The following is a 26324-nucleotide window of genomic DNA, read 5'->3' on the forward strand; positions in this document are numbered from 1 at the left end:
TCTGCTAGTAATGGAATTCTGTAAATTGCTGTTGGAGAAATACCAGATCGGTGATATTCAAGGTTCGAGGACCTATATAATTTGTCATTTACGAAAATTCACTTGTCTACAAAATATGGTGTCGATTCTTTTAAGAAGGTTCCGTGACTCTCAATCCTAATATATTTTGAACCATTTCCTTTTGCATTTTGCAAAGCATTGTTACTGTGCTAAGAAGAAAGACCGAAGTCATGCTGCTGCCTGCCCACATTCGTTTGGTTAAGTAAAATGCTTTCTTCGTTTATCCTCCTATCTTCTTTGTCCCTTGTACCACTGCACGTAATGGAATGTGCAACGTATGCAATTATATTTACCCAATGTTTGCAGTTTTGTGGACGTAGCAGAAGACTGGGGTTTTGAGTTTCTTCTTTGCTTCCTTTTGCTAGTATTTGTGCTCAATGATCTTCCATTCATGTATACTTTGTACAAGCAAGCTCAGACTTGTCTTAGATTTCATCTGCAAATATTCATAATAACATTCCGGGGGGGCAATTTATCAAATTATCATTGTTATTATTATTACTTTACTGCTTTTTTTCCGTTTTATTTAATCAACTTTCTAACAAACTATTTTGTTTGACATGCTTTGGCAGGTGTGGCTACACGATACCACTGCTTTGCTGATCGTCTCCAGGAGCGGGTCTGCCATTTATGATGTGAGCTCACGTCAGAGTCTATTTTCTACGATAATCGAAGAACAGCCATCTCTTACTGTGACTGTAGCCCTTCTGCATCTCTTGTAAAATGGTGCAAGGTCTACCAACAGGCAACAGGTCCAATGGTTCGTAGCCAATATTCAGCTAGACTCCACTGCAGAATCCAATGCATTCTAATGGTGTTGAGTGTAGTTCTACTTGCCGGAATAATTATTTTGAGCTTTGAAGAGGATCTTTTTCAGGAAGCTGATGTCTTCCAATTACGTTCCTAAAGTTTGTACGGAGTCAAGCTCATTGCAGAATATACCACGGGGAACTTCAACAACCCAGTGAGAATGGATAGTCGCCTGTTATAGTACTGAAGTAGTTGCAGATGAAATTAAAAACAAAAGAAGTTGGATTTACGCTTTTTGCAGGACGTTCCGCCAAGAAACTTCAACAGCTCGATGAGAATGAAATTTGTTTGCATATAAAATAGTTTTTGCAAATAGAAAGAATCGGCAAGAGCTGGTGGATTCATCAATGCTCATTTGGGTTTAAAAGCCAAAATATTTATTTCTTAACCACGAGATACATTTAAAAATAAAATCATTCTTCTATATTTATAGTAGCTCTAACACCAATAAAAAGTACAACATTAACTAGGAAATGAACTTTAAAAATAATAACGAGTCCTAGTAGGAGATTAAATCCGTAGAACATTAGAGTGAAGATTAGCACCTACTTGGTTTAATTCCAACAAAGATGCATTTGCATTTTATTTTTTATTTTTTTGCAATTACCCAGTGATTTAGTTAAATCATTTAACAAAATATTTGTTTATAGGTCATCACAAGAATTAACAGAGCGGTAATGATATCTCAAAACACATGAATTAACGAAGTGTGGTAAGAGATAAATCAAAACACCGTTGGGCTTGTAGTTTAATGGTGCTCCTCCATCCATGTACCCCAAAACTTGTTTGTAGAATGCAAATGGTCCATTTCTGCTGCTGTATTAATGTATTATCACTTGCATGAATATCCAAGTGCCCTCTTTGAGGAGTTTACAAGTGGTGACGAATACAGGCTTTTCTCCTTTGGAATACTCATTTCAAATGATCCTAAAATATATTTTTTCATCAAAGAATTGTCGAAATGTACCAATCAATATTTTCCATTCCAAGCATATAATTACATGCATATAACTTACCTCAATTGTTAGAAACAATTTATGAAATGGAAGTAGAAACTGTATTCGGAGCTCGAAGAACTTGTTGTAATAATCGTGCTGCAAGCCGTTGTGTGATGCCACCTATAACACGCTCCCCGAGGCTGCGTGCCTCAGGCTGTTGAAGCACCTGCGCATGCACACTTCCCTATTTAGTTTTCATCTCGAGAATGAATGGCTCTTACTCCACAAAGTTTTCATTTCTATTAATCAATGGAACAGTCAACTCAGCTCAACAATCCTTAGTCTAGCACCAGTTTGTATTGGTCAGATGAATCAATCACTCCGTTTATACGTTGTCTACAATCATATTCTCAACACAAATGCATAGCACCAAAAAGGTTGGGTTTTTCCTCGGGTGAGAGTCCAAGAGGTGAAAAGAGTTAAGAAGTAGCCTTACCAATTTGTGTGAAAAAGGGAGGGGGTTAGGAGCCATTAACAAATAAAAAAACTAGAAGAGCTCTAAATATAATTAATTTTTGAATGACTAATTGAAAATTTACAGTTACATATGATGTGATTTAAGATGTGCTGGAGGAAAAATGCTTTTGCAAAAACTGGTGCAAAAGACCTCCAGTTACTTTGATACCAGCCTTGACAAATATCTTGATCAGATTCTTATACTTCCTAAGCTAGCTAGGTTATTGACAGGATGACGGCCTGCTGAAAAGGTTGCACCTCCATACAAATGTAAGACAATCTTAAGTATGACAAAACAGCTGTATTTACCTGTAATATAGGTTGCAAAAGGGCCGGATCAAAATCTTGAGAGGATCGCAGAAGCCCCCATATCCTGAAAACCTGGTCCCGAAGCGCTGTCATGCTTTCAATTTCAGAATCACTCACTGTGAGAGGTCCAGTTACATTGGCATTAAAGATTAAGGCCCTCACAACATTTGGGATAGAATTGTATGTATCAACTACTGTACCGATCACTACAGCTTCAGTGACACGGACAGCCTCCTTAATAACTAAAATTCGGAGCTCTTCACCATCTGGGCCCAATAATAGCTTCAAAACAGGTTGTAAGGCATCATTTGCAGAGAAGTCCCTGTCTTTACTTCCCTGGACAAGTAGGTTTTCAAGTCTATTCCACCTAAATTGAGCAAAAACTTAGGTTCTTGCTATGAGCAGATTCAAATGGAAGCGTAGAATTTAATATTAGCACAGTACATACCTAAACCTACCATCCTTAAAGAGCAGCTCAATAAGAGCATCTCTAAGGTATGGATTTGGATCAGTGAGAAGCCTTTTAGCAAAATATGGATACGAAGCAGCCAGAACCTTGAAATTAGGATCAGCATAAAGGGCTAGGCCTTCAAGTACAGTGAGTGACCTCAATATCAAAGCATAATAAGCTGGAACTGCAGGTTAATTAACAAGCCAGATAATCAGATTACACAAGCACTGCATTCACTGGCTATTTTGTGATCAATTAAATAATTATGTTGTATTTATCTACGGAAATGTTAAAAAATAAACATAACTTACCATTAAACGGATACTGATAAAAAACTGCACCCAGACCATTCACTAGAGTTTTGAAGTTTAGTTCGCTCACAGTGTAATTGAGTGCATCATCAAAGAAGTTACGCAGTGCTGGAACAATTGGAGACACATCTACATCCCGTGACAAGAAATCTAGATCATAGTAATCACGGGCCATGGCTTCGTAATCCCTATTAACCATGTGAACCACATGACCAATTATCGCAAATCTTGCTTCTTCTGGGGTCTCACTCATCATTCCAAAATCAAGAAAAGCAAGCTTTCCCTCGGGTGTTGCCAGGAGATTGCCAGGGTGAGGATCTGCATGAAAGTATCCATACTCAAGTAGCTGTCTGAGGCTGCATTGTATACCTGTGTTGACTAGATCCAGAACTTTTAAACCTTGTCTCTCAATAGCATCTTGTTCATTCAATTTGACTCCATCAACCCATTCCATTGTCAACACCTTGCCACTTGTATAATCCCAGAAGATATCTGGAACAAGGATGTCTTCCCTGTCAGCATACAATTTCTTAAACCTCCTTGCATTCTGCCCCTCCTGCAGGATCCTGTTGAAATTAAAATTCAAACCCGAAAGAAAGTCGCAGAGGAAGCTAGGAAAGAAATAGGGTTTTGAAATAAGAAAGGACATGGAAAATATAAGTGGTGGGCCCAAGTAGTATGCCAGAAAGAAAGAAACCAGAGAGACTGGGATTTGTGTTTCCAGCAAGTATAAGGGCATTATAACTTCCAGAGGCATGCATTCCTGAAGTTGTAATGCAATGCAGTGCTAGTACTAGTAAGGATGATGACAGAAACAACCTGCACATAATTGAGCTCTTGATAAACTCTGCGTGCGAATTCGTCAATGAGAGCAACAACATCACTGGTAATAATGTCTACATATTTGTTGATGAAAAAGCCGAGTCCTCTAATGAGGTAAAAGTCAAGTCCAATAGCTTCTTCGATACCAGGGCGTTGCACCTTGACAGCAACAGTCTGTCCAGAATAAGTAAGTTGAGCTTTGTAAACTTGGCCTAAACTGGCAGCTGCAATTGGAGAAGGAGAAATGGAAGAAAAAATCGAGTCGAGTGAGAGACCCAATTCTCTCTCAATGCACGAAAATGCTTCAGCGTCTGGGAATGTAGGCAAAGCATCCTGTTCATTCAGTTCAAAATTGATATTAATGATTGATTGATTGTATATGTTTTTGACTGGTATAGTAACTTGCGAGATGCAAGGCAGTAACCCCATTTATTATTAATATTATGAGAAATAATAGGATACCTGAAGCTCAGAGAGCTCCTCTAAATACTCAGGGGGGCAGATGTCGGGCCTGGTAGACAACCCCTGCCCTAATTTAACAAAAGTAGGGCCCAACCGGGTGAAAATTCTTCGGAGTTCGGCTGCTCGTTTACGCTTCTTCTCATCGAACACGCCATTCCTTTTGTCCAGCAATAGTTTCAACCCAAATGAACCCAATGCTGTCAATATCTCAAGAGTTCTTCGCAACACCTTTTTTTTTCAATCGAATCTCAGATCAGTATTCATCATAAATACACATGTTTAATTGTTTATCTATTTATAACAAAAAAATCAAAAATTAACTGAATAATCTTGCTTGCCTTGATTGGCCTAGAGCCGTATTGAATGGCCAGAACCTCGGGGCTATAGACGGACGCATTGACAGCACGGGCCATGGCTCTTGCCTCCGCCTGCAGGTCTTCCGTTCGATCACCTCCCACTATTAAATCTGCATCTCGCACTGCAGGACGCATCACTCGAGCTGGACCTGGTGGTGGTCTCGCTTCCACTGCAGCTGCTCGAGCTTCCCTTGCTCTTCTTGTCTTTGGCCTTGAGGCTGAAGTTAGACGGGGACCCAAGGCAAGGGATGAGGAACAGAAGCACTGGCTGCCGGCGGCAACAAAGCTCATCATCGCTTTGGCGCTTGATGCCTATCCTACTCCGTTCTACTTTTCTCAACTGCTTATGCACTTCAATTTCTCAGTTTCCGTTTTTATTAAATTGACCAAACATTACTAACTCTTTGATTTTGATTTTGATTTTTTTTCTAATTCTAGGTGTTTGTTATAATTTTGGTTTGTTTTTCTGGTCGCAAATAGTTGCGTCCTCGTGTCACCCTCGTAAATCACAACAGCCATCCTAATCTTCTCTATCTATCTAACTATATATTTTATACAAAAAACTGTAGTATTTTTATTAAAAATGTTTAAAAAAAACACCTCATCTAATTTTGTTTTTAACCTTTTAAGTGTTAAATTAGATATAATTTTAAGAGGTGTGAATTTTTTAAAGCAATACTCCGCTATATATTCTTTCATATATTATTGTAGATAAATTACGTAAATTTCTTATTTTTTAAATTTATCTTCAATTTTTTTTTCAACCATTTAATTTTAATTGAAAATCAATTGATATTGATTTCTTATCAAATAATAAAATTAAAAGAAAATAACCAAAAAAAAAAAAAAATATATTAAATATTGGTAGAGTATTATAAGTTTTGTAAAAAATACACTTTAATCATTGAACTTTAAAAATTACATAAATTATAAAATTTCATTACCTCAATACTTTTTTAATTTAATTTTGATACAAAAAATTTATTTTTATTATTTTTTAGTCATTGGTGGAGATAAGAAAGAGAAAGGTCACCAAATTTTAGCAATAAAAAAAAAAGTATCATTGACACCAATTTAAGCTATTAAAATAAACAATATTTGTGTCAAATAATTCTATTTGACGAAGAAAATTCATATTAAATGTTTTTTACGTTTAAATTTCGTGAAAAAACAATTGTGAACTAAGGTTGTTTTTTGGTTTCAGTTTGATTGTTTTTTAGAGGTAGTTTTTTTAGGTTATAAATGAATTTATCATAATCTCTACGATATTTTATAGATATTTTGGGTCAAAATAGGTTGAAAAAACTAAAAAACATGTTTCAAAGTAAAAAAAAAAATTTTAAAAAATCAAACAATAAATTATTTGAATTTTTACGACCATCCAACCCAATTGCACACAAAAACAGTTAATAACCTAGTTGGATTGGTCTGCAAATTAGGCCAAACAAGCTGGCTTAGTAATGCTAGTAACGCGTGGCTTTTTTTTTTTTTTTTTAATTAATGATTTTTGTATAGTTTTTTCTCTAAATTTTTTTAATTTTTATTTAAATTAGTACCTTTTTCTCTTTTATTATATTTGGAGTCTCTTTTAAAAGACTATTTTTTTTAGTTATGCATTTAAACTTGAAGAGTTTTTATGATTCATTTATATATATATATATATATATATATATATATATATATATAAAAAAAAACAAATTATCTTTTGTATGAATAAATGTTATTTTTTAAAATAAAAAAAAATTACAGAATTCCATTACTTTAAGAAGAAAATGTTGACTTTTGAGTTTTCAACTCATAATGTTTTAGGGAGTGATTGCCCAGGCATCTTTAACCATCATATATTTATTTATGATAAGGTTATGTGATTGCCTCTTAATGAGCTATAAACAAATATCAACTATTAGAAATTATCAGATGTTTCTTGCTCTTATCAGCCAGTACCATGTAAGCCTTAACAAGCTCCTCTTTGATCATGAAAAGAACAGAAGCTGCAAACACACTCTGAACTATCTTTGTGCTCATCCCCTTGTAAAAACCAGTTAGTCCTTCATAACGGATTATTTTGACTATCGCATCAAGAGTTCCTGCAAAACAAAAACAATCTGAGATGACAAACAAAACTGTATATCTCCTAGAATTCAATTCTGAAATCACATAATTTGTTTTTTAACTATTGTATAAAATCTGAGTGAACTATTATTTCTACCCCTGAAAGAGTTCGGGGAAATTCTTAAAGGATTTTTATTATGTTTGGGGTTATAAGATTTTAGGGACGTGATATAGATGTGTGAAAAGCTTCTAGTTAACATCCTGGAGTAATTCCTGAACTATATTATAAGTGTGGAGCTAGTGAGATTTTGCCCCTTCCCCTTTAATTCCTCTGCAAATCAGATCCACAACTAGAAGCATCTTGCACATCTTCAAATGTCAATCCCAGAAGTCCATATGTCTGATTGCTCCAATACAAATTTTGTTGTGCATCACTAGTAAATCTTCTATTCTCCAAAAGAGAAAACTGTGAATTAACCATGTTACTAGAGAGAAGCAAATCTAGTTGTCAGTTGTACCAGAACTGATTGGACAATCCAAAACTAACTAGTTAAATACATGTAAAAGTTATTATTTGCCTCAAACATTTATTATTATCATAATTACTAGTTATTTTTCTCCAAATAGGATTAATTTGAGTTATTTCTAGCAGAGTCCTTAAATTGTCTGGTATGAGATATTTTAAAGAGAATTTAAACTTGGATCAAATTTTTCTAGAAAGTCAAGAAGCCCCTCCTCTACCAATTCCACTGGTCATCTTCCTGTTAGTCAAGCATAACTTTCTTCTTGGTGAAAGCCACTTCCACTCTACTATAAATACCACCTTTTATTTCACTTCACAAAATTTAAGCTCACTTAGTAATGCATATCCTTCTCATTCAACTCCAAGGCATACCTTATCTAAAATCTTTAAAATGCTGCCTCTTTTTCGAGTCTTGCCACTTTATCAGTATGCATGCTAGCATGATAAAAAGTGTTTGTTTGCACAAACTTATTGGAAAAAAGAATTAATGTGAAAGTTTGGCGCAGCCAAAAACTGTAAGGAAAAAGTCCACGCAACTTGTTTTAACCTTCAATGTTTCAACCTCGTGCTTATAGGTCAATCAATGTGTTGTAATGATTAATTCATAGAACAAATGCACATCAAACTGATTTTAAAAAAACACACTATTGTTATTATAAAAGAAACAAATACAACAGTCCGGAGGATAGAGATGATAGAGATGATAATGATGAACCCTAGAAGTAAAATAGTTTATTCCTGTTATGCCTTTGTGTGTTTGAAAGCAAACCTGAGTATCTTAAGAGGTTATTTCCACCAATCTCCTGTTTTGCTTGAAGCCTCGACTGCAAAGAGAACAGAAAAAGGAAAAGACTTCAAGTATAATTATACAGAACTTTATGCATATTCACATGCATGTGAGCTTCTGTGTCCATGTTGTGCTAACATTATGAGAAAAGAACTTAGTGTGCTAAATCAGTTGCTTATATAACCCCAAGTGAGAAAACAATCTGTAGTTTCATATTATGAAATCTAAAGCAGAGAAAGTTGCAAGCACAAGATCTTGAATCCATTTTATTTGAAAAGACCAATGCAGCAAGCAATCATCCAATATTACAAACAAGTCAATTCATAAGAGAACAGTTGCTTTCATAGGGATGATCACCAATATTACAAAAGCCAGTGGAGAATTTACCTTTACAACCAATAGGGGATATGTTGAGACAGTTGCTCCTAATTTTGCCAAAGCTCCTAATAAAAAGACCTTTCCAAATGACAAGAGGATATTCACTATATATGTGCCAAGGTTAAATATTTCACAAATGATTGACATAATCAAACTAGATTGTCTGAAGTAGTTCTATACCTCCAGAGCAGTCACATTTTTGTACCCCTGCTTGTTAGTAGAACGTTTAGCCCTTAGATGCTTCGATGAACTCTCATAAATCATGAACTGGATTGATGGATTGCACACCTGGAATTCATACAATAAGGCCAAATAAGAAGTGGAGATTAACTTTAAAAATGCGCCTAATAATGCACAACCAAATCGAGGCTAACCATAATAAGGGTAGGGATGATGCCTTTCCAAAATCCAGTGATTCCTGCTTCAATATAAACTTCACGTGCCTTGAACACACGTAACAGAAACCAGTATCGGTGTCAATAAAAAAATTAAACCTAAAAAACTCCAGTGAATGCTCAAGTGATAATCCCAGTGGTAATGATCTTATTATCATTGATAACCACAACTATAGTGTTATCTTTTCTAGAATGACAACATATAGCCAATTAAAATAAATAAATTTTCTCCCTTATTAAGATAACTATGATGCATTTGTTGCATGCAAACAATCACAATGGTCAAGGGTGGTAGAATAGGAAAAATTACAAATCCCACAAGAATGGAATTGGTTTTGCACCATAACCATTCATGTCATAATTATGTAAACATAATTTTGAGACAAAACGACACCAACATTTTGCAGGTTATCCAACAAATTCAAAAGTGTCAAATGATTAAAGTATTTAATTACAGGTCTTAGATTGGCACATTAGTAATCTGCACTCATTTAATATAATATCAATTTTATCTCTTCCTATCTTTTCATCAAGCCAACCATAATCCTAGAATAAGATCAAGTTTTAAATAGTTGATGATTGTGACCAAAGAAAAGTTAAAAAGACAGAGTAAGTAGATGAGTGGATGGTTTACGAGTTTAAGACAAGGTTATATGTGATGCTTCATAAAACAAAGGATGTGAAGAAGCACTTGCAAGCAACAAACATATGTTGTGATAAATATTAAACATAAAGATATATTAAGAAATGAAAGGTGAGTGGAAACCTACCGCTTGTAAAGTTCCATATGGATGAGGTTTTATGGAATCAAGTTCAGCTAACTTCTCTTGCAAAGTTGAATCTATTGAGCTTCTTTCAGAAGCTTCCCTCAATAAAGCTTGTTTCTTTCCCTCAATAATTTTTCTTTCTGCTTGAGTTTGTGTCTAGAACCAAATACTTTTGTCAGAAAAATCTTCGATGGACAAAATTAATGAATATATAGTTAAAGGTTAAATCAGGATATTCCCAGCATAGTTTACAAAACATTTAAAAGTTATAAACTCATGTTCATCTATGTCTTATATGTTATGATTGCAACTATAGTTATTTAAAAAAAGGTGTGCAAAAGATATACCATCTCATGTATACAATGCCTAAAAACATACAGCTTGAGCTAAGCAAGCTATATGTATGTTTCAAAAACCGACAAGGCTCAATCACCCTATCCTCCTACATATCTTGCATATCACCTGTTTCCATCACCCTATCCTACATATCTTGCATATCAATGTGCATCTGTAAGTGTCTTTGTGCTCGAGAAAGTGGAAAGGTCTTATTTTGATGACTAGTATTAAAGAATCATCTTAACCCAAGAGTTTAAGCTATTATGTGAGGTCATAAGAATGGTTTTTATTTGAACTCTCTAACAACTAGTGGTAGAGGCAAATAGCATAAGGGATCCATATACAGAACAATTAAATGTATGCCAATCCAAAGTGTGGGCAAAAAATAAAAATAAAATAGCATGTATATACATATATATAAAGGCACCTGCATACGTGTTACAAGAACCCATATTGGGTTCGTCAACAATACATTCAAGGACCTGCAAGATAAAAATAAATGTGTCATGATGATGTTAATCATGAGTGAACATCTTCATCATAAGTGAGATGCAGACATCAATGATCTCTTTGTTGCTAAAGAAGCCAATTCAAAGAAAACAAATGTCTATTTATTCTCAATTGTTCCAACTCTGGGCATGATCTTCCTAACTCCTCGGGAAACGTGTTATTATAAAAATTCTAATTAAATGGATTAGTATTGTATAGTATTCACCCAGCAATGGCGGCCACAACAAGCCAAGAAAACATGCCAACAGTACCATCTCCTAGTCCCCTAGCTTTGCGTACAGTTGCAATGGACTCGGCCTTGTTTTTGAAGACTTGATAAAAGTAGTAGTAAATGCCCTATCAACATGGAAAGAAGGATATTAAATCAGAACTGACAACATGACAAGGAAACCAATGATTAATCAATACTCTTTACTTATGCTTATTGGGCATTTATTAATAAGAGTTGATGGTGCTGACACAAATTAAAAAAGAAATTGATGACCATCAAACAAGAATAATTGTTTCTATTGCCATGTTAGAGATATTTTTGCAAGCAAATTGGATGTGTCTAATATTACCTATCCCCATTTGGTTCTAATTCCTAAGGTTCAAGTATTTGCACCAATTCCGACCAATTGGCCTTTGTAATTTGATATTTAAAGTTATGATTGTGATTTTTGGGAGGTTGAAATTAATAATGCCAAAATTGATTAGTAAAGTTCAAAGTAGTTTTGTGTCGAGACATGTCACAGATAATATATTTGGTACCCTGGAGATGATTCACTCAATGCGCAGTATGAAAAGGATGAAAGGGAAGAAAGGAGTGATGGTCATTAAAACTGATCTTGAGAAGGCTTATGATAGGCTTAGTTGGAGTTTTATTAGAGACATTGATTGTTGTTGGGTACCAAATATATTATATGTGACATGTCTCGACACAAAACTACTCAATGAGATGATTGGTATTATTATAAAATGTATAGAATCAACTTCCCTTAGTGTGATGTGGAATGGTAGTGCTACTCAAAAGTGTTTTCCAAGTCGTGGTATAAGGTGGTATAAGGCAATGAGATCTTTCATTGCCTTGTATCTTTGTTCTATACTCGGAAAAACTATCTCAGCTTATTAGCAAGGAGGTGAAGGATGGATTATGGAAACCTTTCATAGTTAGCAGGAATAGTTTGGGAATATCCCACTTGTGTTTTATTGATGATATGATGTTTCTTTGCGGAAGTAAGCACAAAACAAATGGACATAATTTTAAAGTGTCTAAATATTTTCTGTGAGGCATCAGGGCAAAGAATCAGATTGGCAAAGACCAAAATACTCTTTTCAAAGAATGTTTCAACCTCTTTGGCAAATTCTATTAGCAGGAACAATGGTTTCAAAGTTTTCAAAGATTCGGGCAAATACCTTGGGGTTCCATTGTTGCATCAAAGAGTGACTAAGCAAACTTACAGTTATTTGCTTGAAAGTTTGCAGAAGAAGTTAGCAGGGTGGAAGTCCAATAATTTCTCACTAGCAAGTAGGATCACATTATGTAAATCTATTTTATTTATAATCTCTATTCTATCCAAGCTGTCATGCTTCCGAAGCATACTTATAATAAGATAGAAAAACTCTATAGGAGGTTTATTTGGGGCCATAAGAAGGGTAGGGATAAGATACATCTTGGCAATTGGGAAACATTGTGCAAATCTAAAGAAGAAGGTGGGTTAGGTATTAGAAGCATGGAGACAATGAATAGGGCATCTATAATGAAGTTAGCATGGGTGTATTACAGGAGAATAGTTTGTGGGTGAGATTTTTAAAAGCTAAATATATGAAGTCTACTGTTAAGACAAATAATAGGAAAGCTATGAATAAAGATTATGTGTTATGGAAAGCAATTTTTCAGGTGTGGCCTCAAGTATCCCAAAACTTGAGTTGAACTTTAAGGAATTGTAGGAAGATATTGTTTTGGAAGGATGATTGGTTAGAGGGCATCCTCTAATTAATTTATCTAATAGTGAAGTTCTAGTGGACATTATTGGTTGCATGGTGGCTGATATGGTTGTAAATAGAAACAATGGAAGTGGAAAAGTTTTACACGTTTACTCCCTATGCAAGTAGTGATGGTCATTGATGGGTAAATACCTCCTGATCAGAATATGGAAATTGATTCAGTGGTTTGGAAACACTTCATTAATGGGAATGAATTTCACAATTAAATCAGTTTATGCTTTGCAAGAGGTGGGAGACGAAGTTATGATGGATCGGGATCCTTTATGGTGAATTATCTGAAGGTGGAAAGGAATTGAACGTGTTAAAACGTTTCTTTGGATTGCAATTCATTATGTTGTAATGATCAATGAAGTGAGGTGGAGAAGAAGAATTGTGTCAAATCCATGTTGCAATAATTGTTTAACAAAAGCAGAGACCTTGCTTCATGCTTTGTGTGATTGTCCTAAAACACGAAAGGTTTGGGAATCTCTTGTCAAGGTTGAGGAGAGAAGGTATTTTTACAATTAGAATTGGAATGCTTGGTTGATTTCTAATCTTGTTTTAAGAAACAAAGGTTCTCATAATACGGATTGGTCTTTAAAGTTTGGCAATGCACTGTGGTTTATTTGAAAGGATAGATGTTAAAGAGTTTTTAGTGTGAAGTAGGTTAATTGGTATGGTACTGTTTTGGCTATAAAAAGAATGGTGGTGGATGTTAAAATGGTTCAAACACACGAAATGAGGAGAATACCGCTAATAGAGAGTTAATGCAGATTGGTTGGATTTATCCTACAGAAGATTGGGTCAAGCTTAATATAGATGGTTGCAGTAAAGGTAAAAGGGTAGCAGGTGCAGGAAGAGTTATTGGAGATGGTATGGGGACTTGGTTGATGGGTTTTGCTAGGAATAATGGGGTTTGCTCTTTAGTAACTGCTGAATTGTGGGCAGTTTATATTGGGTTGGAGCTGGCATGGACAAAAAGGTTTAAAAAGGTTATATTGGAGTCAGATTCTGTTGTTGTGATTAATCTTATAATTAGGAATAATATAATTATGGATAGAAACTATAATTTTATCATGCAGATTAGGAGGTTGTTGGATAAAGATTGGGAGGTACTGGGAGGTACAAACTACACATGTTTAGAGGGAAGCAAACTCTGCAGCTGATTGGTTGGCTAATTATGGGTTAACTAGGGATACTTTACATAAGAACTCCGATGTTTTAGAAGAGCCACTTTTAGAGCTCTATTCCATCTTGTATTATGACCAGATTGAGACTATTTTTTTTCATCTAATCTAGTTTGCCTCGAATATCACCCAAAAAAAAAACTGTTTCTATTGCCGCTGGTTTTCATTGCTTTTTCAAATTTGTAAATCTTCCTGGTCCGTGATGAGGAAGCTGTTCTAGCATTCAGTTTGCTCATAGATGCAGAAGAAAGAATGAGGCTGTTATTGTATTCAATTGATGCTGTTATATGAAATTCCTAAACTATCTGACTATATGTATGTGGAACGAGTTAAAAAAAAAAATGGAACAAATGGCACGAGTTTAGCATATACTAGTAGTAACCATGAAAAAAAACAAAAAAAAAAAAAACTAGCATTAGACAATTTGGGTATAGCATTGAAATGAAAGAAATATGGACCTGAGAGGCGGCAGTTCCTAGCAAAGAAGGCTTGAGGCCGCTGTATAGTCCACCCCAACCTTCGCTTCTAACGACCTGGATAATTAATGGATTTAATTAATTTTGTTTAGAAAAAAAAAAGTCACAATGATAAATTAAGGAACCAGAAGAAGAAATCTAACCTAACATCTGACCTGGAGGATTTGAAGAAGAGTGCCTGTGGTTGTGCCAGAGCGTTTGGAAGGGGTTTGAGGTTGCTTCTTCTTCTTGTCTATTCTCTCTGTTTGCTGGCGCGTATTCACCTAACATCACGGCAATAATTTATTTAGTTTAGTTTAGTTTTTTTTTATTTGAATTTAATTTATTTACTTAAAAAAAAAAACCACGGAAAGAGAGGTTGAGGAAGATAGAAAGAGAGGAGATGAGCAGACGGTGATAAGACCAGTAAGAACAGGGAGGAGGAGTGTGTGAGTGTGAGCGGCAGTGGAGTTAAGTACTGTTTGGAGGGGATAAGTGATGATTTGAGCAACAATACCGCCTCCTGCTCCTGCTAACCCGTTCGCCACTGCGTTAGAATTGGAGGACATCGCTCTCTCTCCTTCTTCCCTTCTTCTCCCTTTTTCTCTGCTCCACTTCCTCCTACCGAACTGTCAATTATCTCTAGTCTATCTATACACCCGCCCCATGTTAATAATTATGAACACTAGAATTAATTGGGGTTAATTTCATTTTATTTGCTGAAATGTATATTACTAGAAAAAACTAATATCCCTTGATATATCAGGAGACAAATCGTTATAGATTAGAACTGCTAAAAAAATAATAAGGTTTATATATATATGAGATACATTTGGTATAGATAAAATAATTGAGGACAAAATAATCTGTTTATTTTTTCTTTGTTCATTTATTTTTTTAAAAAAAACAAATAATTAAATTACAGTCATGTTCTTGATAGGGAAAAAATATATACATGAGGGGTTTCTTTATCTTTTTTTTTTTACAATAAAAATACAAATTTACTCTTGAATTTCAAAAAATATTAAAATTACATGTAAGGGTGTTTTTGTCTTTTTCTTATGGTTTTGTTGTAAATCTCAATTGAGATTAAGGGTAATTGGGTATTTATTTATATAACAATTATTATTTATATTAAAAAATAATTGTCGTGTGTTAGGCATGCTTCAACAAGTAGGTGTTGTTCGTACCATGGGATGGAGTGTGTGGCTCCTAAACAGCAACAAACATTGTCTTTCGAGATGGTGTTCAATACATCTCACCACCCATATCATGTTGGTGAGGTGCGCGTGCCAGACGGCACACAGAGGAGCTCCCGTTGAGCATTTCCCTAGAAAACCTTATTGGTCATTGCAAAAAAAATACAAGAAAGTTTGTCTATTTGTTTGTTGAATCAAATTAGATCCTTATTCCTTTTATTTCAATGTATTTAGTCTTATATCATTTATTGAGTTAATTTATTTTTTTAATTTTATCCCTTCACACTTGATTTTTATATCAGATTTGATCTTTATTTTTTTTTAATTACAATGTATTTGGTTTTGAATCATTTATCAAGTTTTTTATGAAAAAAACTAAAAAAAGGATAAAAAAGTAATTGAAAGAGTGAAAACCAAAATTAGATAAAAATAAAATTAAATTAAATATTAAAAGGATGAAATTGAAAAAAAATCAAGAAAATAATAAGAATATAGCAATAAAAAGAATGATGACCAAAAATAGATTAAAAACTAAATGCAATAAAATACTAAAGGATGAAAGTACAAAAAAAATAATAATAAAGAAAAGTATAAAATATATAAATAGAGCAATCAAAAGTGGAGGGGTCAAATTGGATTAAAAAAAAATCAAATTCAATAAAATGTCCAAATAAGAAATAAAAAAAGCTAAACTTCAAAAAGCATCGAAAGCCAAATAAATAATAATCAGAAGAGGAAGCTAAAATTGATAAAACTATAAATTGGATGACAAAATTATTTTTTGGAAAGTCAGACACAAATTTCAAGAGTATGAGTAAGAAAAGAGAGAAGGAAAAAAACCTCTATCATAACCTAACCGAACCTTTTATGTGAGCATACGTGACATTGTTGAAAATAGGACGACTTGCCATCCCAATGCCACTTTGGAAGCAAGATTTTGGAAATTGAAAGGGTCCTCGTTCGCCACCTTGATAGCACGGGAGCTCATCGTGCATTGCATGGTTAGTAATTTTTTTAATAACATTTAATAATTGAAAAATACCAAACATCCCCTAACAAATTGAAAAATAACAAAGAAATCATACAAAAATAACTAAAACAATCTAGAAACTAACTCTTTTTTTAATTATTCTAAGGGTAATCTTGACATCTCACTGTTTTAAAAAATAGAAAAGTCAAAGAAGCTCCATTGTACATGTTCATTTTTTTTTCCCTCCAAAGGGCATGACCATAACTTTACTATACTTTAAAAAAAAAAAAACCAAAAAGCCCCTCATCAAAAGCTTAACTTATTTTTTGTTTTTAAGGATAAAATAGTCATTTTACTGTTTTTTAAAAAGATGTATTGACCAATTTGTCCCTAATCAATTTTGCAATAATGAATGTATTATCTTGAAAAGACAAATCTAGCCCTAATGACAAGCTAAATTAGTTTTTTTGTCAAGGAAAAAAAATTACTACTCCAATGAATAGGAACTTGTGTCTAGGTTTAGAGGAAATCACTAATGCGTTTTAGGTTTTTTTTTTTTTTTTTTTGTAATATTGAATTATCAATTAAAAAGAAACCAACCACACAAAAGGAAATGAAAGAAAAAGGAATAATTAAAAGCCAAAAAAAAAAAGTGAGCCCACTTGTATAAACCCATCAAACTAACGCGGATTAGATTATGAGAATTAAGATAACTTTATAGAAAAAAAAAAAAAAAACCATGAAACCTATTCTAAAAAAATATCAACACTGTGTAATGAGATCGAAAAATAAAATAAATAGAAAAAAAATGATGTGAACTCATGACCTGAGCCATTTAATTGGAAGTACCAAACCTAAAAAAACCATAAAACCTAAAATTTTATAAATCAAATGTCAAATGATAAAGTTAAAAAAATCATAAAAATAATTCAAAAAAAAAATAACAATTAAAAAGATAGGGATATTTTTTTTAAAAAATAAAGAATGAATAATTTTGGATTGAGGAGCTAAATTTAAAAGAAGAATTATTTTCACAAAAGAATTTAGAAAGAAACCACTAAAAGAATACATGTCAAATATTTAAAAGCAAAATAATAATTTTTTTATTAAATGATGAAACTAAAAAACAATTAAAAATTTACAAAAAATATAAAAAAAAGGAAAAAAAATCAGGATCAAATATATATATAAAAAAAACATAGATAGAAGAATGCAGTTAAAAAAAAAACACTTACAAAATTACCAAAGACAAAAATTGAACAAAAAAGAAGAAGGACTAATACTAAAATATAGGGTCTGATATAAAATTTTAAATGTTAGGCTCAAATCTTGAAGGAAGAGACATAAAAGAAAGAGAAAAAAAGATCCAGCAACAATTTGTTCACCAAAACCGAACATGCTCTGCCTACTGAGAAAATGAATGTTACAACTTACAAGGAATCAAATGACACGATAAAAGCAATTTTTTAGCTGCCGTATAACAGTGCACGCGCCGCCGAAGAGTTGTAACCCCCAAACGCCTAATATGTTTATTTTTTTTTAATATTTTTTTATTATTGTAAAAAAATAATTTACCTCTCAGCCGTATTATAACCAATAAAAAAACTCAGTTGAAAACACAAAAATACCCAAAAAAAAATTAAATAAATCTTGAAACTAAGGTTATTATAGAAAATTCATTGTGAAAAAAAGGTGAAATAACAAAAAAAAAAAAAAAAACTATCAGAGATAATTATCTGATTTTTTGTCACAAAAAAACTTAAATAAATCTTGTATTTATGAAAAGCAAAATCGTCAATTCTACAATAATCTCTTTAGTGCTACAACGTTTTTCTCATGCTCTATAACGATCTGCATCCATTTGTTATTATTTTTTTTTTTTTTTTTTTATCATTGCCCTTATCTAATTTTAATTAAGCGAAATTGCATGGGAAATTGTTTAAATAATAAATTAATTCATCTAAATTTGAAAGTTTCAAGCTGAAGACTTGAAATAGTAGAAAGTACAAGCGGAAGTTGCAGGGAAGTTGGCAAAAGAGGAGAAGGTACAACGCCGAAGGCAGTAGTCAACGCCAAAAGCAACGCCACATCACCAGCAGCAGCATCGTCCTACGCGACTCTCTTTTTTTACTGCCTCCTGACATTACAACGAACGAGCGGAGCGGGGCGGAGAGAACCTATCCATCTTCTCTGCACTGTAATCATCTCAGCTTGACAAGCTGCAAAGTCTTCACAGAAAATTTTTATTTATCAAGAGTTTAGATTGTAAAATTCAAAAGTACAACTAGTTAGTAAGTAATCTTCGATTGACAGGGAAGGGAAGAGAAGGGATCTGGATTGAAAGAGAAGAAATTATAAGATGGTAAAGGAAACAGAATACTACGACGTGCTTGGAGTCAGTCCCACAGCCACCGAAGCTGAGATCAAGAAAGCTTATTACATCAAGGTAATTGCCAAATTTCAATTTCAAGAAAATACTTCACTACTCTTGCTTTCTTTCTCAGTAGAAACGGATAGATCCTTTTCAATTTCATTTATCCATTCATTTCAACTGGCTGGATCCGTTACGATGATAATGACGCTTCCTCTTCTTTTTAAATAAACCCATAGAATGTTTTGATTGCTTACTTCTCTATTCCATTCTATTCTATTATTCTAGTGTAGACTAGAGTTACTATAATCTTCACTAAGAGTCATTTCCTTTTATTTTTTTGTTTAATTTTCCTCCGCAGGCACGGCAGGTCCATCCCGATAAAAACCCTAATGATCCCCTTGCTGCGCTGAATTTTCAGGCAAGCCTTTCCCTTTCTGAAATAGAAATACTGATACCTCTTTTTTTTATTTGGTGTTTCTAACTTCGTTGTTTCAACAGTAAGTCATCATTAACAATCACAGTCGTATTTGCATGCTTCCTTGCTAGCAGTACTGTTTGGAAAAGATTTTATACTCTCAAATCAGATGGATATGTCTTGAAGTGGTTCACGAGCTATCCATTTAGTCTCTTTGGCATGTTCTTCTTTATACAGGAGAGTCGTTTAGGATTGCCTTTTACACTCTTCCCATGAAATCCACACGAGATATTTAAGGGTTAGAAATGTTCATTATTTTCCCCTTCCCATTACACTTTTTCGAGCTTATTTATTCAGTATCACCCTTTGTTACTTGCCGCCTAGGATTATTGTTGGCATTAACTGATAGTACAAGATGAATCAATTAGAAAGTGGTAGTATTAAGTGTGAACATTAGATCTAAATGAGCAGAGAAGGAAGGGAAGAAAGTAAGTAAAGACCGAGAGGAAGAGGAGTAAAGGGGTATAGTTACAGCCTCCTTTTTTCAGATGCATATGGGGGAAAGGAGAGGATGCACCTACCTTGCTGGTTAGGAGGGAAGATTTAATTGTAAAAGTAGTATTACTCTCCGCCACCCCCATCTGTTCTGGTTATAGACTAGTTATCCAAAATTAAATAAACCCCCAAAACAACTCTCATTGTTAACCACTAAGCGTTTTTGTGGATCCCAAGTTACCAAATTTGCCCTTAAGGTTGAAGAGATTCCATCTTTAAGTTTCTTGAATTTTTCTGGAACTGCGTCACATAGCCTACATTGTTCGTCATATTTTAGGATCGAGTTACGGTTACTTGCCACATGGTAGATGACTGTTGGTTAAAAAAATCTAATTTCCTGACTCTTAAAACTTGAACAAGTTTCCAGGTATCAAATATGAATATACTTGTTATATTAAATTCTATGTTTTCATTCTTGGGTTAGACTAATGGTTAACATGCATTCAAGGATCGGCAGGAACAGCAATGGGTATTTGGGTATTGAAAGCATTGGCATCTCTTATTGAGATTTCTTTCTTTCGGATTCAGGTGTTGGGAGAGGCATACCAAGTATTAAGCGATCCTGCCCAGCGGCAAGCTTATGATGCTAATGGAAAATCTGGAATCTCAACGTTAGTTTCTTATTCTTAATCAGTGGATAAATGAATTTCAAGGCTGATGGATTGTCTGGCTCCACATGAATTTCTTTGTAATATTGAAGCGCAGTATTAGTGGAAGATCACAAGGCGTTTCAAATAGAATATTCAAATAAGATAGAGCTTGAAAAAAACTCTCTCTTATCTTTTTTCTTCTTACATTTGTTTACATCTTCATTCTCTGCAGAGAAGCAATCATTGAACCTGCAGCAATTTTTGCGATGCTTTTCGGTAGTGAGCTTTTTGAGGCCTACATAGGACAACTTGCTATGGCATCAATGGCTTCACTAGACATTTTCACAGAGGGGGAACAACTGGATACTAAAAAGTTGCAAGAGAAAATGAGGGTAAGATCCAATAGCATACCATTATTTATTATCAACTGAACCCTTGGCATTTCATTGGAAATTCTCTTCTTTTCATTATTTTTTTTTGTGTGTGCTGATTCTTTTGTGTCTTATTACTTTTAAAACGAGTCTTGTTACTGCTGAGGAGTTAAACAGTGATAAGAAGAGAAATGATACAAAAAAAAGAGTATGGGAAAGTGAGTTTGCTACCCTGTGATCTGCTGGGAATTTTTTCTACCCCTCTTTGCTGATACTACTGTCAAAACTGAGGGCTTTTGGGCAGAGTGTTAGAACCTCTGCTGCAACTATCATGTCTCAAACCAAGTCAGAGTGCAGATGCCCCCTCTGTTTGTCAATTATACAATAAAGAAGTTGATGTCCATCACAGAGGCTGAATAAAGTTACCTTCTACTTGTGATTAAAGCAAACCCCTCATACTGTTTTTTTAGCATCATTGTAGGAAAAATTAAACAAAAAACACATTAAAAAATGAAAAATGAGGGGATAAAAGCATTTTCGAGGTAGATAAGTTAATGGCATTGGGATGGATGCTTGCACTTTGCAGTTGCACGCCATAAGGTACACTGACTTCAATCTAACACGCAGCAGCATTTTATACTTGAGGATATGTTTGGTATGGGGGTAGGGGTAGGGGATTGCAAGGGTAATTCTTAACCCCCTATACATGTGTTTGACACAACATTTGGGGGAGAGAATTTTCAAGGAGGGTAACATTTAACCCTGAAAAAGGGTTAGATGTTAACCTTCCAAGGGGAGGAGCAAAGGAATTTTAGGGGGGGGGGGTCCCTTTTTTTAATCTAATATTAATTTATTCATTTTTCTTTTACACTTCTCATTTTACTATTGTTTAATTTTTTATAATTTCACTTAATTTTAATTTTGATTTGATTTATATTGGGACTCGCTTTTACCCTTATTTTTTTCAACTACTACCGAATGTCCTTAACACTTCACCTCTTAACATATCTTTACACCTTTAACACTTGTTCTGTAAATCTTACTCCCTTAACATTCCTCCACCAAACTTTTAACCCCGTACCAAACACAATCTAAGTATAATATATGTCATTAATTTTCATGGAGAACATAAAACCTCGGATGTAGCACTTTCTCTAACTCTATCTGTAAGAGCTTGTTTTCATGCATTTATGCCCGGGCTTGGTTGAGTTGGACTGAGCATTGAAGATGTGCTCTGTTTTATTACTTGAATATTTGCTGATGAATTTGTGTTACGAAGGGTTGCGCTTTTCAATTTTATTTTTCAACAGGTTGTTCAGAGGGAGAGGGAAGAAAAACTTGCGGAAATACTAAAAGATCGACTTAATCAATATGTACAAGGCAACAAAGAGGAGTTCATTAATCATGCTGAGGCTGAAGTAGCTAGGCTCTCAAATGCAGGTTAATTTTCATTTTCTGGAAATGATTGTTTAAAGGACAAGGAATTACAAAATAAAATAGAATAAAATGAAGAAAAGAGTGCAATATAATAAGTTCTCTGTGCCTGCCTGGTTTTATTTAAAGCTGAATTGGCCATCTCTTTTGCTTTAAATTGAGCTTTAGGGAGAACTAAACTCTGAAGTGCTTTTCTAAATATAGAATCTACACATGAAACAACCAATGCACTATTTCCATTTTAAATGGGAGAGATTTTCGCTCTCATGATGGGTTTCATTTTTTTCATGTGATGGTTTATGGCTTTTGAACTCAATGATGTCCATTGCATGAATTGCTAGCTGATATAATTGTAAAAAAAGGATGTTTAATTGATTAAGATGCTGATTGTATGAGGAATGTGTGGTTGTTCCAAAGGGGATGAAAATTACATAATTATTTCCTGATGCTTATGCGGTAGGTACAGTTGAAAAGGTGAGGATTTTGGTGATTTCCAAGAGAAAAGATTCAATATTTTGGACATTACTTATGTTTAAATTGCAGTTGAAGCTTATAGGCTAAAAATTAGGTCTGCTTGAAAGTTTCCGTGCTGACATTTTTCAGTAACAGTAAAATTGTTGTTTTATCTACATCAGTATGGAACTTTATCCAACTGGAAAAATTAAAATAAAGAAAGAAACCCACTCATTACTTAAATCTAACCACTTGACTAAAGTTGGGTTACTGTGTGGCAGAGAGAAGCAAGTGGATTTAGTTTGCCAGGCTTCAATCTTTTGAGGGAAAGAAGTGGCATGCTTGAATAGTTGTTTTGCGAGTCTGCTTATGGACTAAAGGAATTTACTAAAAGGAGAATAGAAATCATCAGGAGCATGATTCATGACCCTTGATTGAAGAACAATGAAGCACAAACAAAAGCACCACAAGCATCTTATGAAGATAGATGCTGTCTATTTAATTGATCCTAGGAAACTGAAAAAAATCCCTCTTTTTTTTCTTTTTCTTTTTCATACTACCAGTGACAGTTTGGCCAATGACCGGTGAAACCGAACTTTAACCACGGCCCTTTGCAATCCTTCTCATCTTTTGTGTTTCGACATAATGCGTAACACCTTTTTAAAAGTTTTTGTTCTCTGTGTTTTACAGCTTATGGTGTTGATATGTTGAACACAATTGGTTACATTTATGCAAGACAAGCAGCAAAAGAGCTTGGGAAAAAAGTGATATACCTGGGTGTGCCATTCATTGCTGAGTGGTTTAGAAACAAAGGCCACTTCATTAAATCCCAAGTAACTGCAGCAACAGGTTGGTGGACACTTGTAGCTTTGATCATAACCATGCATGGTGGTTACTTGTTTGATCTGCATTTTGGTCAAACAATACAGGCTTTTGGACTGTTATCCAGGGGTAGTTTATAGGTGTCAAAACCTTTATCAAATTCTGATATATTTCCAGTGTGTTGGGCATGCGTCTGATCTCTTTTCGTACACACATTTGTGTGGGTTTGTGCATATTTTCTGTATATAGCGTTAAATAGCTCAATATATTTTATGTCAATAAAAAAAGTTCAACTCTTTGTTGCACAACAGTTTTCTGCACGGGAAATACTTCTATAGGCTATCTAAGTTTGGGCCTTTTCCCTTTTTGTTTCTTTTGTGGCTGTTGTTACCAGGTGCCATTGCCCTGATCCAGTTACAAGAGGAAATGAAAAAGCAGCTCAGTGCGGAAGGGAATTATACAGAAGAAGAGCTTGAAGCATACATCCTATCCCACAAGAAGTTGATGACTGATTCCCTGTGGAAGCTTAACGTAGCTGATATTGAGGCCACTCTTTCCCGTGTTTGTCAGATGGTTGTTTTGCTAGTCCATTGATATTAATGGTTGTTGGCTAAAACTGAGTTAGATTATGGGTTCAATTTATTTGGTGGTAATCTATGAATGGTTTGTACTAGGTTCTTCAAGACAACAGTGTCAAGAAAGAAGAGCTTCGTGCACGAGCCAAGGGTTTGAAAACTCTTGGTAAAATCTTCCAGGTATTACTTTCTCCCATGGTTTTTGCACTTTCTTTTATAAAAATAGTTAATTCCTCAAGCGTTTGAAACTTGAAAGAATTTTGTGAATATAGAGGGTGAAATTGGCCGATGGAGGTGAGGCTGAAACTGTGCTAGGTGGTTCTCTGCATCAACTGAATGGAAGAGAACCAAGTTCTGATGCTTTTTCTCCTAATACGTCACCAAAATCTAAAAGTCCTGAAGAGGCATCTTATAGCACATTGGCATCACAGGTACTTCTCATCTCCAGCTGTTCGCACACATACTTCTGTATCTCATTCTTTTTCGAGCTTCAAGGCATTTCAACATTCCAGTATTTGATAGGTGTGATTCATGGCCAAATTGATGTGGTTTTATCACATTCAACTATCAATTTGTGAGACAGTTCTCGAAAACTTAGGCAAGGTTACAGAATCCGGTGTAGGGCATTATTGAGTAGGCAGGGTACTTTCATGCGTCAATATTTTCATATTTCTGCCCCTTTTGGTTGGTGCAAAAGTTCTGAAGTAAAGTGAAGATACAACTGGCTTTCTTTATGTTGTGTGTTTTTGCTTGTAGGCAGGGGAAGAAAAATCACCGAGAAAAACTAAGGAGAGAATTTTTTTTATAATTAATGGTGCTAGTAAGAACAAACTAGGTTGGCAGATGTCTGCCTGTTGGAAACTGGATAGATAGCACCAAACAAGTTGTGGGAAAACTTTGAGCATAAACAATGCTGCTACAGATGTGAAAGTGTGTTGCAAGGAACTAATTTGTATGAAGGCGGTACAAGAAAGTTAAGCTGATAGAGACCATTCTGACTTTTCTTTTAGCCTGATTCCCTTCACAGAGATGGGGTGGTGGGACTTGGAGAGGCTAAGCTTTGTGTTAGGGTGTGCTCTTCTGACAATATTTGGCATGACTTTCAGTGAGCAATGTGATGACCTTTGACTTGAAAAAAGAACTAAATAGAAAAATATTAAACAAGCATAGCAATTTTCACTTTACAGAGACACACATGCACACAACAAACCCGTCCCACCTACACAGTCATCTGACAGTGATCAGGTGTTAATGTGGTATATTTAAGGTTACTATTGCCTAACCGAAGTGTGAAAACTGAGAATAATTAATGTGATGAACTTTTATGTTCAATGTATCTCCAACGAATGCCAGAACAGTCGCCGACATATTTATGTTGTAGAAAATGGAAGAGAAGGGTGGGGAATTGAGAAAAACACCCATGTTCATCTAATATAGTTCTCACTGTTTCTTGTTCATGTTACTGATTTCTCTCTGCTTTCCTTTTCTATGGTGCTTATGGAAATATTGGACGTCTTAGAGCCCCTATGTGGAAGCTCCGCATTTTGATGGTGCTCAGTTTAACTACAACTTCCCAAGGCCAACGGCACCTCCTGGTGCGCAGAGACATTCTTCTACAGGCAGTAGCTGAGGGCGGAAAATGATGATCTCATGTGTGAGTCTGTGAGAAGCTTCTATACCGATGTTGTGTATCTATCTGGGAAAGGTTTGAATTTTCATTTGTTTAGTAGTCATGGAAAAGCCCAATTCTCCTCCACTTTGGTGGGCATAGTGTGATTTATGTATTTATGTGCGTATGGAAGAAAAATATTTAATACATTACGAGGAAATGAGAGGTGGTTGTAGAAAATGGTGTTTCTTTATGTTTTGTCTAGATGACTGGCCTGTGCTTTATTGTTCTGTAGTTTTTATGTCTTCGTATGTTATATGGTTTAACAGATGTACATTCATGTTCAGGTTTTCACTTTGTAGATAAACTTGGTGATTAATGTATTGTTGCTAGTCTAGTGGGGAAAGCAAACAGGATTGATATTTGATAATGTGTGCCCACACTTGTATATGATAGCCTCCTAAGAGGTATTGTTCTACTGGAACTATATATTGAGTTTTGTCATTTCAAAAGACGTTTCTTGATGAGAGGGGTTTTTTTGTGTTTATAAGTAACTAAAACTCTTGT

The 26324-nt window shown here is 34.6% G+C and overlaps 3 protein-coding genes across 6 annotated transcripts; 1 reads left to right on the plus strand and 2 right to left on the minus strand.

The window, feature by feature from the left end:
* Window positions 1-1652: 1652 nt before the first annotated feature.
* Window positions 1653-5547, minus strand: LOC118041996 (protein ACTIVITY OF BC1 COMPLEX KINASE 3, chloroplastic). 2 transcript variants are annotated; one of them, XM_035049492.2, is made up of 8 exons: window positions 5018-5547; window positions 4680-4907; window positions 4215-4550; window positions 3396-3951; window positions 3082-3268; window positions 2634-3000; window positions 1887-2034; window positions 1653-1797 (listed from the first exon to the last, which is right to left on the minus strand). In XM_035049492.2, the coding sequence occupies exons 1-7, from the start codon at window positions 5327-5329 to the stop codon at window positions 1906-1908; spliced, it is 2115 nt and encodes a 704-aa protein (XP_034905383.1). In that variant the 5' UTR covers window positions 5330-5547; the 3' UTR covers window positions 1653-1797; window positions 1887-1905. The 2 variants fall into 2 exon arrangements, with proteins under 2 accessions (XP_034905383.1, XP_034905382.1); XM_035049491.2 differs by having other exon boundaries at window positions 1793-2034.
* Window positions 5548-6768: 1221 nt separating this feature from the next.
* On the minus strand, window positions 6769-15147 carry LOC118041997 (peroxisomal nicotinamide adenine dinucleotide carrier). 2 transcript variants are annotated; one of them, XM_073407733.1, is made up of 11 exons: window positions 14804-15147; window positions 14567-14674; window positions 14394-14468; window positions 10989-11119; window positions 10701-10755; window positions 9941-10093; window positions 9150-9218; window positions 8956-9063; window positions 8785-8853; window positions 8380-8434; window positions 6769-7122 (listed from the first exon to the last, which is right to left on the minus strand). In XM_073407733.1, exons 1-11 carry the CDS (start codon window positions 14957-14959, stop codon window positions 6932-6934), a joined length of 1170 nt encoding a protein of 389 aa, XP_073263834.1. In that variant the 5' UTR covers window positions 14960-15147; the 3' UTR covers window positions 6769-6931. The 2 variants fall into 2 exon arrangements, with proteins under 2 accessions (XP_073263834.1, XP_034905384.1); XM_035049493.2 differs by having other exon boundaries at window positions 14870-15137.
* A 3454-nt stretch (window positions 15148-18601) lies between these two features.
* On the plus strand, window positions 18602-26103 carry LOC118041998 (chaperone protein dnaJ 10). Of its 2 annotated transcripts, XM_035049495.2 has the most exons (11): window positions 18602-18756; window positions 18873-19005; window positions 19292-19351; window positions 20432-20514; window positions 20726-20885; window positions 22175-22304; window positions 23442-23600; window positions 23968-24146; window positions 24248-24328; window positions 24421-24579; window positions 25668-26103. In XM_035049495.2, the coding sequence occupies exons 2-11, from the start codon at window positions 18919-18921 to the stop codon at window positions 25776-25778; spliced, it is 1209 nt and encodes a 402-aa protein (XP_034905386.1). In that variant the 5' UTR covers window positions 18602-18756; window positions 18873-18918; the 3' UTR covers window positions 25779-26103. The 2 variants fall into 2 exon arrangements, with proteins under 2 accessions (XP_034905386.1, XP_034905385.1); XM_035049494.2 differs by having other exon boundaries at window positions 18614-19005.
* The last annotated feature ends 221 nt before the right edge of the window (window positions 26104-26324 follow it).

This window comes from Populus alba, chromosome 2 (assembly GCF_005239225.2).
Source record: "Populus alba chromosome 2, ASM523922v2, whole genome shotgun sequence".
Taxonomy (NCBI): Eukaryota; Viridiplantae; Streptophyta; class Magnoliopsida; order Malpighiales; family Salicaceae; genus Populus; species Populus alba.